A 13,121-nucleotide genomic window follows, 5' to 3' on the forward strand; every position below is an offset into this window, starting at 1 on the left:
TCTGGTGTTCCATGCTCCTGTTTCTAACAAGCCTCACTGTAAATGGCTCTATGTAGCAATATTGGAGGCTCACAGCAATTTTGTGAACATAAAAAGTCATTGAATTAGTCATTTGTCTTTGTATCGAAAAAGGGTATCTTCCACCCTCCACTGTTTACCTTTTCAGACCCAATCTGTCACCAAGTGCTGCCAGGTCTGCCACCTCTGTCCTGTCTTCTCGGATCTACAATCACACGCTAACCCTGGCCCTCACACCAGGATTACTGCAGGGATCCCCTGAACATCTCCGTTCTAACTCATCCTTCCAGCGGCTGCAGGAGAAGCCCTCCTCCGAGGGCCCCTATTTGGCATAACTATTCCTGGGCTTAAACTCCTCCCATACAGTCATGATCCTTCACTTGGACTCTGCCCTCTTCCAAATAGTCCTCCCCACTCAGACTACCCCTTCCCCTTGGCCACTGAAAGACTTCTGTTGTCCTTAAAGACCAAACCCTGAATCTCCCTCCAGCCTTCCCCCGGCAGAGTCTTTCGGTCATACTTCAGGTCCCAGTGCCATCAGCTCGTGTCTCGACATCAACAGTCTCATCAACAGTCTGCAAAGATTTAGCATCTATCTCACCACCTGGTGTGAGCTCTTGAAGGACCTGGTCTGTGGCTCAGCTCATCTTAAATTATCAATACTTAACACAGAACCTGGCATGTTGTAGGAGCTCAATAAATATTTGTTCGTGAGTGAATGGAAGACTGATCCTTTTCAGTCCACATCACGGTCCTGCCCGTCTGTTTGCATTACCTCCTTTATAAGCGACTGTTCCCTCACATTTCCTTCCTAATTGTAAACCATCTTGTACCCGCCTCAGCAACAGGGTTTCTATTTGTCACATTTTTGTTTACATATTTTTAAATATAGCCATTGCTTTGGGATTTTTTTTTTTCCTAAGTCATTTTTTCACATTTGTTGGTATCTGCCTGATGAGGTTGTACGACACTAGGATGTTGATTTCTTTGGTTCCTTTTCCCCACTCCTAACCTAGAGCTCTGGGAACAGCTAGGTCAATACTTCTTATATGGAAGGAAGAAAGGGTGGCATGTGCCTTAATGAAACATAGATTAATTATTGGGACACCGCCTTACTTGAAGTTTTATTCTACTCCCTGTACAGGAGACTAGGAAGACACTGTGGACTGATTAAGATGGAAATGGCTTCCATAACAATGTAACGTCAGTGATGACAATGACAGTGTTGATATTTACCCCCAACCTGCACAGCAGGCAAGTGTAGAGGCAAAGGTAGAATTCCATGTCCTGATTCCTGGTTGCATTCTCAAACCTCCAGCCCAAGAAGCTTTCCTAAGAGGAACTTCGGGACTCAGTCCCTTCCTCAATATGCAGACAGTCTCAAGAATTCAGTAATTCTTGAGGAACTCCTTCTTGCTTCTGCATCAAGGGCATAACCGCGAAGTCAGGGTGCGTCGGTTTACATGAAAGAGCCAAGTCTTCGCATTGGTTATGTACTTAATTGGTTGGTACTTTCCCTGTAGCTGAAAATACAAACTTACACCATAACTATGAAATATTGATGTATTTCAGGAAATATTTAAGTAAGGGGATGAAAAAACCTCTTAAAAGTCAACTTCCATCTTTACTACTGTGACCATCCAACCTACATTAGGGTACTAACTACTCCTTAGAGTAGCACAGACCGTTATAGCTCACGACTCAACCCAAGCAGGTATTGCCCACCCATTCTGCTCCCAGAGATCTCCCCACAGGACACCTCTGTGGCCTTCCCCTGACCCAGGCTCTCCATGCTTCCCGTTGCCCGAGGATGCAATCCACACTTCTCTACCTGGTTCCCGAGGTCCTTCAGCACCCACAGGCCTGCCTTTGGGCTCTTCTGCTATATTCCAGGGCATCTGAATGGGTGCTTGAACCTCCTGCCAGGTCTTCCATATGCTATTCCCTCTGCCTATGACCCCTTTCCTTTTTGCCTGGATGGCTTCCGCCAAGGGCCCTTTGCTAATTCCCCAAGCCTGAGTTCCATGTCGCCCAGGCTCTGCTGCCAACATTGTGTCTCAGCTGCCCAGCAGATGTAGTTCTTGGAAGTCAGGGACTGTCTCTTTTTCACTGTTGTGTCCCCAGTGCCAAGCGAGGTGCCCAGCACAGAAAGAGCCTGAAATAAATACTTGTGGAATAAAACGTGTGAGTGAATGAATAAATGGGTGAACGCATGAATCATTATAAATTGCAAAACTTTCCTAATCCATGTCTGTGAAATAAACTGGATTTACAAGGGAGTCAAACCTGCCATTGGAATCCTAGGCAGAGAATGAACCCTAGTTCTTTGATTGCATGATCATCAGGGATTTAAGAAGCAAAGAAAAACTTTTTGCAGGAAGTTGGCAGTTGGCTCTGCCAAAAGCAGCTAGGCCAAGCGGATGGTCTGTGAAGGGGCTTTGGGAGTGGTTCCCGGAAACGTCTCACTCCATGGCCATTCCTTGCTTTTTCAGAGCTATTTTCCAAGCCAAAGCTGGAATCTTCCGCCACACGTCTGGACCAAGGTGAAAGTCTGAACCTGTGGTGCTCCATCCCAGGAGCACCCCAAGCCAACTTCACCATCCAGAAGGAAGACATGGCCGTGTCATTGTCTCAGAATTTCACCAAGAAAGCCTCAGAGTGGGACAGCGGGGCATACACCTGCGTTGCGGGCATCGGCAAGGTGCTCAAGAAAAGCAACACAGTCCAGATAACCGTGTGTGGTGAGTACGTCCCTGCTAGCTCAGGGCGTCTTGAGGTGGAACAGGGGAAAGGGGATTTTTCAACAGCTTCCACCCTCTCCAGTTTGAAGGCAGATCAGACTGAGGCAGGGTAAGAGCTTGAGGGAAGGTGGGAGTGAAATTGAGAGACTGGACAGACGCAAGTGGTATTTCTGCTTAGAGTTCAGGAGAGAGGCGATACAAAGAAAATATTTTTGGCAAAAATCAAGTTCATGGTTTTATTGTGGCTGCATACTAATGATGTAGCAGCCTCTGAATTCGCAAGATTCTGGCTGCTGGAACAGGCACCCACCCCGAAATTCACGGCTTAATTAACACTACACTTTAAGACCAAGGCTCCCATGTTTAATCCTTACCCCGACTGACAGAAGGTCTCGGATTTCTGTTAGGCAGAATGTCGGTGCTGGAACCACCCAGAGCTGAGCGTCTTAGACTTGAATTAATTTACAGAAGCTGGCCAGAAGGCAGGTTGGGATGGGGCCAGATTCCACACCTGTAACCAGGGCCTTGAGGATGCTGCTTCTGCTGGGCCCTGGAGTACACTTTGAGTAGAGGGCTCTAAATGAATGTGGAATTCTGGTCAAGCTGTCACTGTCACTGTGATTATTCAGTCACTGTCCTTCAGTTTAATCTGTGGCTATGATTTCTCCAGCCAAGATCTTAGTCTGCCCTGAGCCCTGGTCAACTCTGTAGTCATCTAATTCAAAGGAAATAATGCAAGAGACGAACACGGGTCATTCCATTTTAATTCTTTTCGTTGTTCTTGGGGGGAGGTCATTTCATTATATAAGCTTTACAAATAAGCTAACTTCTAAATAATGACCCAGTAGAATTCTTGTTTCAGAGGTATGCAGTTTCCAATTAGGAGAGGCTGAGGCACTAAGAATTTGTTTGAAAATATATTGTTTGTGTTCTTGGGTTATTTTTTTTAAATGCTTTTCCTGTGTCTTTTCTCAATTAAAAAAATCCAATGGATGTGCATGTATGTGCATATGAGATATATGAAAGTATAAACATGTTTACAGGGGTGTGATGTTTTTCTTGAATTTATGTCATATTCTTTTGTTTATAGCGTTCTCTTTCCCTCTCTCTCCTCACCCCCTCCCCCCCCACACACATGCACTATCTGCCAATTTTAAAGGAGTCCTGTAAAGGTAGATAAAGCAAGCAGGCATGTAAAATTATAGTGATAAGTCCTGGCCAGGTAGCTCAGTTGGTTAGAAACCGTCCCGATACCCCAGGGCAGCAGGTTTGATCCCCAGTCAGCGCACAGACAAGAAACAACCAATAAATATATAAATATGTGGAACAACAAATTGATGTGTCTCTCTTTCTCTCTCTCCCCCACTTCTTCTCTCTCTAAAACCAATCAATAAAAAAACTAATAAAAATAAAATAAAATAAAATTACAGTAATGATAGAGAAAGTAAAGCCCAGCGTTTGAAGGGAGAGCCCCGCGGGCTGGATGTCTCGTTTCAGATTGCTTCTCTCTCTGTCATTCTAGAAATGCTCGCCCAGCCCAGGATTTTGTATGACTCCAAGTCCGAGGTGATAAAAGGACAGACCATAGACGTCAAATGCCAATCCATAAATGGCACCTCACCTATTTCGTATGTCCTTGTAAAAGCAAGGCGCAGTTTGAAGAGTCTCAACGTAAGCTCAAATGAGCCTGCAGTATTCAAGGATAACCCCACACAAGACACCGAATATCAGTGCATTGCACGTAATTGCCATTCCCACTCTGAAATGTTCAGTGACCTTCTGTCGGTCAAGGTGATAGGTAAGTTGCCGTTCTATGAGAAGAAATCATGTGGGATTGGAGCTTTATATGTACAGAGATTTGGGGTTGCCCCAGGACGGTGTGGACAAGGGAAGTGGTGGGACTTATGCGAAGTCCACAACAACGACATGTGGCAAAGCAGGATCAAGGCCCAGGTCAATGGGGTCAGAAAGTATCTGGGGACTATTGGTGTGGCCAGTGTCCTCTCTCCTCAGAACCTTTCAAGTGAACTGCTAAAATGTAAGAGTGACGTGTCCCAACTTCAGGAAGCTCTAAAGTTGTGTTTTGGGGTTCTCTTAGCATTTGCTCCTTTGTAGGTGAACTGCCAGCCATCTCAGAACTATTGACCAGAGCTCTTCTCTGCGGTTGACACTTGGGTGAACTGTCATGAGCAGAGCCCACAGCAATTAGAGCTGCAGGTTGTAGTCTGGCGAGGCTGGCTAACGTTCGCCTGAGACTCTCATACACAAGAGAAAAATACCATTGTCCTGGGGTGGATGCTTTTCCTTGAGCCTCCATCCATGCCTCTCAGAAGGCCTTAGGAGTGCCATTGCCTGCCTCGCACAGGTATTCTGCACCCTGTTGTAAAAAGCTTATAAGCCTTCCTTCTCTTTCTCCTTTTTTTTTTTTTTCTTTCTTTAAGATTTTATTTATTTATAGACAGACAGAAAGGGAGGGAGAGAGAGAGGGAAACATCAATGTGTGGTTGCTTCCTGCACACCCCTCACTGGGGAACCCGGTCCGCAACCCAGGCATATGCCCTGACTGGGAATCAAACCTGTGACCCTTTGCTTCACAGGCCTGTGCTCAATCTGCTGAGCTACACCAGCTGAAGCTCTCCTCTTTCTTCTTGTTTAATAACTTTAATCTACCTGCGTCATGTGGACATCTTGAGGTTCAGGATAGAGATTCCTGCTACTATGACTATCCAGTTTGAGAGTAGCCACACTTTTCAAATTAATATCCATGCATATTAAACACCTAATGCTATAGGGCATATCAAAAAAGACATACTCTTGTTTTCAATAATATAACAAGAAACAGAGGACCACCTGATTAAATAGTGGGAAAATATTGGATATATATGAATATTTGAATAACAGTGCAGATAAGCATAGAAAAACGCTATTAGGCAACACATTGTTAATTGCCACGTGAAGTATCCTTGCAGTGATGGTGATAGGAACTTAGGGCAGGAAGACATTACCTAGCATGAGTGGGAAGAGCTGGGTTAGGGGCTGGGGCTGACAATGCTTGGGCAGAGAGGGCTAGAGACGGCCTACCAGCCTAGTCAACTGCATGGGCAGAATCTCCATGGACTCGTTCAAAAGACTGTGGGTCAATAAGGTAGCTGGAAACAAAGGTTGGGAATGGAGAATCACTGGATATAAACTGGAAAAGTGACTGACCCCAACTGGGAAAGGTGTCAAATACCAGTCTTGAGAGCTGGGAATTTGTCTTACGTGCAGTGAAGAGCCAGAGGAGGGAAGATGGACATGGAATGGGGTCTTGGGAGCATTAGCCCAGTGTTTCTGTCATTTAGAAGGATTGGTGGCTTTAGACCTCATGCTACCTTAAGAAGCTATTAGAGAAGCCCATGTGAAACTGTTGGTTTACATTGGGTTGGTATAAGTGGCTAACATTTACTGAGCCCTAACCAGCTGTCCACCCCCTGGTGAAATATTTTAGGAAATTATCCTCATTAATATTTACAATAGCCATGCAAGACCCACAATAATATTATCCTTGTTTTGTGATGAGGCAAATAAGGCTTAAGACAAATAGCTTGTAAGCAGTGTGGCTGGAAATTGAGGTAAGGCGGTCTGACTCCTGGTCCCAGCCTGCCACTGCCCCTTTGTGCTGCACAAGGAGAGAGGCTGTCGGGTCAGGCTGCACCCTTCAGAAGTCTGCCCTTGTGGTTGACCTGCACCGTCTCACCGCAGGTCTGGGGCTCCCTTCCATCACACTAGCAGCTCCGTGGTCTGGCCCCCCACTGCCCTCACGAGGGTGATTCATTACTCAGATGCCAGTCTGCTGACCAGTTCATTCCCACATGAATAAGAAGGCCTACATGGAAAGACAATTTAGGATCACAGTTTTGGCGGTTTAACATGGAACCAGGGAAGGGGGTTGTGGGAGGAAGATAAGTTCTGCTTGGATCTGCTAGGAATGAGAGGCTGATAGGCTTTCAGGTAGAAATGCCCAGTAAAAATCGAGACTTGGAATTCAGGGAGTAATCTGGACTAGAGCTATGTGTGTAGGCATTAAATGCTATGAGTTCATGTGTTAATGCACAAAGAGAAGCGATGATGTAGGTGAAATCACCAAAGAGGAGAATGGAAAGGGAAAACTGAGGACTGAATTTTGCAGAAAGTGCATATTTAAGAGGCAGAAGGAAGAAATACTTGTGAATAAGGAGGGAGTGGCAGGTAAGGAGATAAGAGAATCTGGGTTGTGAGGCATCACAGAAGTGGGGAAGAAGATGAGTTCAAAAGGAAGGATTGGGAGACAGATAAGAGCTGTAGTGAGGCCAAAGATGGGGCCACTGTGGTGGACTCAGGGACGAACTCATCAGGGGGCTGGGAGACCTTTGGAGTCTTCAAAGCCAGAGACAGAGTACAGCTTCAGGAGCAGAGGAATGGGAGTCAGACTTCAGGGCTAACAAGAAAGTGGGAAATGACCGTGTGAAAGCCATTGGTTTAGACCACTCAAAAAGGAAAAAGGAGAAAACCGGGAAGGTTGTGAGTCAAGTTATTTGTTCATAAGACCTGGAAATGCCATGCATCTTTGTAAGCGGAGGGAGAGGAACACCACACACACACACACACACACACACACAGACACACACATGGGTGCACACTCACAGACTCACAAAATAGACCCCAACAGAGCACCTGAGTTAATGGGTATAGTGAAGCCGAACCATCAGTAGTATTTGAGGTGGTGAGTGAAGGGGGATGTCCCTAGCATCTTGTGTTTAATCAACACAGGAGCACAGGAGGCATCAGTTGCTGCCCTGCTGGGCTAATTAAGGGAGAACTTGAAGAATGTGGGGTAAGAGGAGTGACAAAACCCAAGTCTGAGTCATGGCACAGGAGGAGGCTGGCCGAAAGCAGCGGCTCTGTCCTGGCCCCCACCGCCACCCCCACCCTCACCCCACCCTGACTTTTTTCAGTGCTAATCCTTTTCCTGCTTTTCAGTCCCAGTGGATAAGGTCAACATTTCTGTCTTGAATGATAAGACAGTGGAGTCTGGGAAAGAACTTGTGCTTCGATGCTTCACAAACAAAGCATCTGGTCCAATCACCTTCAAGTTTTACAGAGAAAAGGAGGTCAGGCCCTTCTACGAAACCATCTCAAATGACACCCAGGCCTTCTGGCACAAGACACAGGCTAGCATGGAACAGGATGGACAGTATTACTGCACAGCCTCCAACAGAGCCAACCCTGCCAAAACTGTCCTCCGAAGCAATGTATTGACAGTCAGAGGTGAGTCACGGTCTCAACAGCGAGAGGTCCTGCGGTCACGGAGGGTGGGGCCAGCAAGCTCACTAGTGTAAGAGGAAATGGGTGGGAGTTTAGCACTTACCACGGAGGGTTAAGAGCCCAATGTCCTCCAGGCTGTTTGGTTGTATGTGACAGAAACCCACTCAAATTGAATCTAAAAGAGGAACTGGTCCTTATAAGGAATGGAAGTGTTTCACAGAGTTATAATTCCAAATTCTTGGTGGAGAGATAGCAAATGGCTCATCTTGAGTCAAACATTTTCCCATGAACTACCTGTGGCCATGGGGATTGGACCAAACAGACCCAGCGAGGAGTCTACTTGGGTCCTATAGTCCTTTAAGACCATAGCTGACTCCGTAGCAAGAGCAACCATTTCTGTACCAACTATGAACACAGAATCCCTCAGAGGTAGATAGGCGCTCAGTGTAAGATGTGGTTACAAGAACTAAAAATCAGTCTTCTTTGTTGCTTAACACTAATATTGTTTCTTGCTGGTAGAAAAAAAAAACTTTCTCTTTCAATTTTTCTTACTTTCAGTCGTTCTTGCCGCATGGATGAAAGGACTTATTGCAGTGGTTGTCATCATAGTGATCATCGCCGTCTTGGTGCTTGGGGCCAGATTCTATTTTCAGAAGAAAGCCAAGGGTGAGCACGGTTCGTTTGTTGCCTTCTGACAGATTGCCCTTGCCAGGAAGCCGGCCACAGGTGTGAGGGGCTTCAGCTTTCCGGGGGGCTGTGCTCTGCACCGACGGGAGCTGAGGAGATATAACTGATGACAGTTGTTTTTCTCCTTAGGGAGAAAACCTTGATAACCAAAGATCTTGGCTTTGGTGTGGGGGGAGCTATTACTGCCCCTGGATTTAGCTGGGAAAAAATGGAAATGGTTGCTGTCCTAGCTGAGCAACCCAGAAAAGAGAGATCCAGGGGAAAGTGCCATCTGGGCATGCTCAGAAGAAGCCGTTTCTGCTGATTTGGCCACACGTAGTCCTGCAGTTGGTAGAGTGGGGTGTGAGTGTTATGGAGATGCCCCCACGTGCACTGAATGCCCCCCAGTGAATCCGTCTGTGACATCATGATTTCTACCCTATGCTTGAGGTTAACCACACATGGAAGGGAGGCCAGGACTACCTGCTGACACCCCGGACTCACAGTCAGCCTGCACTCAAGGGAAAGGGCACAGCACCAGTAAATTCTGCCAAGATTTGTATGTGCTGAGACAGTTTCTGTTGGGACCCTGGTGCTACCGCCTGGGATGAGTGGGGGCAGAGGAGATAAGGAAGGGCCCTGGGCTTTTTCCAGAACAGGAAATCCCTCTGAGAAGAGGGCTCCAGAGCAAACCCCTTCCTAAGGGAATTGGTCATTGCAGAGCAGGCAGGGTTACAGGACAGACTGGTCTCAGGCCAGCTTGGAATTCAAAGCCCAGGGATTAATTTAGCCTTTACTCTTCGGCACAGTCCTGCATCAAAGAGACAGTTGCCCTTTGGTCTGGCTACTCTGGTTCCCGTATCATTGTCTTCATCTCCATCGCATTCCTCTGAAGAAAATAGCTCCTGGTTCACACAACAAAATGTCATATTTCTGTATGAAATGATGGGAAATCTCTTAGGATAAGATGAGAGAAGACCTACTTTAATTTTTTTCTTTTTAAGCAGAAATATATTTGGCTTTCTTCTCTCTTTTTATGGCTAGCCAAATCTCCAAGAAAGTCAAATGTGGTTTGAAATGAATGTTACACTCTGCTGGGGACGTGGGTACTTTTTACTGACTTTGGTTTTTCTCTTTCTCTTTTAAAGCCAAGCAGATGCCAGTGGAAATGTCCAGGTCAGTGCGGCTGCCCTGTGGGCCTTGTCTGTAGGGAGAGTCTGGTCATTAGGAAGTTTTCAGTGGTTCTTGGGAAACTCAGAATAATAAGGCTGTGAGCAGTGTAGAGAGTGTGTGTGTGTGTGTGTGTGTGTGTGTGTGTGTGTGTGTTGCAGTGGAAGATTGCCAACCGTCCTTTCATGGGAAAAATGGCTTTATTCTGAGGTCATATCCGTCCTACACTGTTACTTGTAAAATCCCCTTTTCATGATGATATGATAATGGGTAGTAGATAGAATTTAAAAATTTTACTTACTTGGCAAAATAGAGTTGGCCTAGGAAAAAAAAAAGAGGTTGTACTATTTTTATTGTTCTGGAAATCTAAAATCCAAAAGTATGCGAAAAATAGCTTCGTAGCACAGAATGAGAACTTCACAGGGGTGGGATTCACCTGGGAAAGGGCTCCTGTTGTTCACACGCCCTTTGGTCTTGACACTTATTTTAACAGCATGAAAGTGTTTGTTAAATCATCTCACAACTGGAAAAAAAAAAAAAGTTCAATTTCCAAATAAGAGCGTCAAGTTTTCCTCACTTTGGAAATCTCTTCCTGGTTTTCTCCTGATCTTTCCTTGATTATTTTTGTTGGTTTGACGTTAGAGCCAAAAAAATGTCACACATTTTTTTCCTTTTCAAATTTTATTTTAAGGCCGGCAGTACCACTTCTGACCTCCAACAATGAGAAGATGTCAGATTCCAGTACCGAAGCCAACAAACCTTACGGTACAGTCACAGTTTCCTGCAGTTGCTAAGAGCTTTTCCTAACTTGCCGCCCACTCTGTTACCCCTCTTACCGCAGAATCTGCAGGTGGTGGGGTTAAGGTTCCTAGGGAAGCCCCACCTCTAAGCAGGAGCACTCAGTCTAATCCGCCATTGGATGGTGAGCTGATAAGCAAAACAAAACGTGGGAGAAAGGCAGAACATTTTCCCCTCATTTCACCTCCTTCTAAACATCCCGAGGAACAGAAGGTAGATAATAATTACCATGCTGTCGATACCCATCCTGGGCCATCCTCAGAGACTCTGACCATTGCCCAGGTGTAATCGTCCTTCCTTTGTAAGAAAGAGCAGATAGCAAATTAAGGCACTGGTAAAACTTCTTCTCAGATGGCATTATGTATTATAAGCACAAGACATTGTTGTTTCACACTTGACACAACAGGAAACCAATTTAAGTATTTGTTAGTGGAAGCATTTTTAAAGATTTTATTTATTTATTTTTAGAGAGTGGGGAAGGGAGGGAGGAAGAGAGGGAGAGAAACACTGATGTGAGAGGAAAACGTTGACCGGTTGCCTCCCATATGCACCCTGACTGGGGACCAAACCTGCAACCCAGGTATGTGCTCTGACCGGGAATCAAACCGGTGGCTTTTCTCTTTGCGGAGGGATGCCCAACCAACTGAACCACATGAGTGAGGGCAGCAGAAGCATCTTTGAAAATAATGGAACAATATAGGAATGCCTGGTTATGAGCCTTATTGCAAGCTTGAGTCAGCTCATTGGGGTGGATGGCCAGTTCCAGGAGTTCTTAATCCCATTAGGTCTAAGAGAAAATTGTTCCAGAGATATAATTACATCATGCAGAAACTGTTGTCCTAAGCCAGATTTGGAGCAGTTTTCTTTCAGCAGGTTTGGGAATAGAAGGCCCGTGTTCTCTTCCAATTCAGTAACGGTATTCCACAAAATAAGAAAATGTTAGGGTATGCACTTTATAGGACATACGTGGGAGACATGTTTTAAGAATTCAGCAATTCTTATAGTAATGAATCATAACCCTTTAAAAAGTGAAATGAAGCATTTGTGGCAACAGAAGTAATGTGCCCACAAAGAGAAAACAGCAAATATATCACTTAAGAAACTACATTCAGAAAAATTCAGTGAATATTTAGCAAAAAGTAATCCAATCTTATTGAAAAATACCTTCCTGTGGTATAAGGTGGGTTCTGTTGGCTATTTGCATTATTTATACAGAAATATAGATACTTTAAATGCTGACATACATATATTAAAATAAGATTTCCCCCCAAATGCAAGAAATAATCCAATTCTTATGTTGTCTCTCCATGGGTTATTTCAGTTTATAAATATATGTTAGTAATCACAACAGCAATTATTCAAATACATAATGAAAACCATGTGTTCTTCAGGAATAGTATTTATAGCATTCAGAAGAGTTCTTTTTAATGTGGAATGACTTGATTAAAAAGATTAAAAATGTGTTTGTCTCCTGAGGTGGCAGCCTAGAGGCACTGCCTTTTAAACCACAAGCTCACAGACCCCACCTTCCACCTGGAGGGGGTTCGTTTTCCAGCCATCCACTCTGGAATTGAGTTTAATTTCTAATGAACTTGCTCAAAGTGAGCAATTTAAATCTTGAACCACTCATAAGTAGAAGTGTCCCTCCCTCGGGATAGTGGCCACCCCACCCATGTTAGAAAGAGACCACACGGCCCTGCCCAGATGGCTCAGCTGGTTGGAGAGTCATCCCAGGCGCCAGAAGGATGGGGGTTTGACCCCCCGTCAGAGCACGTTCAGAAGGCAACCAATTGATGTTTCTCTCTCTCCGCCTCCCCGACTTCCTCTCGCTCTAGGGTCAATGAACACATCTCAGGTAAGGGTTTAAAAAAGAAAGAAAGACCACACTGGGTTGGATGGGGCCACAGGGAGACCAGGCAGGAACCCAGAAGCCAGATGCCCTGCTATGGTGGGGGAGGAGGGAGGGAGAAAAAAGTTATATATAGAAAACTAGGATTTCCATTGCCACCCATCCTAATTGTTATTTTTAAACTAGGTTACAGTGAAGATATTGGAAACCATGCAATGAAACCAGTAAATGAAAATAAAGGTAATTATATAATTTAATGGTTTTTTTTTTTTTTTAATTAGAAAACTTTACATTAAAAAAGACCCCTAGGAAAAGAACTAAAACTGTTAACACCCGTGGGTATTTCCCCACCTCTCTTAGTGGAGGCTTGTTGCTTTCTCCAAAGACACTATCTGGTGTCCTTAAGGGGAAAGTGACCTAAATTCCAGGAGGAAAGAACTGGGTTAGACTCAAAAAGGAACTTCCTAAATCAGAATGGACTGTTGAATAAGGTAGGAGAATCTCCTTTCCCTTGGAGAGTAGAGGAGGAGGTTTTTTAAAATTTAAATAGCATCACTGCTATTAGGCTGTACACCTTAAACATACACACGTTATAT

At 44.9% G+C, this 13,121-nt stretch overlaps 1 protein-coding gene across 8 annotated transcripts in view; it reads left to right on the top strand.

Moving 5' to 3' along the window:
• The window catches only part of PECAM1 (platelet and endothelial cell adhesion molecule 1), a 79,600-nt gene that overhangs the window by 44,616 nt on the left and 21,863 nt on the right, over positions 1-13,121 (top strand). For all 8 annotated transcript variants that reach the window (XM_045182498.2, XM_045182499.2, XM_045182495.2 and 5 more), the window contains 7 exons: positions 2,511-2,759; positions 4,282-4,557; positions 7,758-8,045; positions 8,601-8,708; positions 9,857-9,884; positions 10,570-10,643; positions 12,712-12,765. In XM_045182498.2, coding sequence (XP_045038433.2) covers positions 2,511-2,759; positions 4,282-4,557; positions 7,758-8,045; positions 8,601-8,708; positions 9,857-9,884; positions 10,570-10,643; positions 12,712-12,765 — 1,077 coding nt within the window. The remainder of the gene's footprint in view (positions 1-2,510; positions 2,760-4,281; positions 4,558-7,757; positions 8,046-8,600; positions 8,709-9,856; positions 9,885-10,569; positions 10,644-12,711; positions 12,766-13,121) is intronic.

The sequence above is a fragment of the Desmodus rotundus genome, chromosome 9 (assembly GCF_022682495.2).
Source record: "Desmodus rotundus isolate HL8 chromosome 9, HLdesRot8A.1, whole genome shotgun sequence".
NCBI classification, from domain to species: domain Eukaryota; kingdom Metazoa; phylum Chordata; class Mammalia; order Chiroptera; family Phyllostomidae; genus Desmodus; species Desmodus rotundus.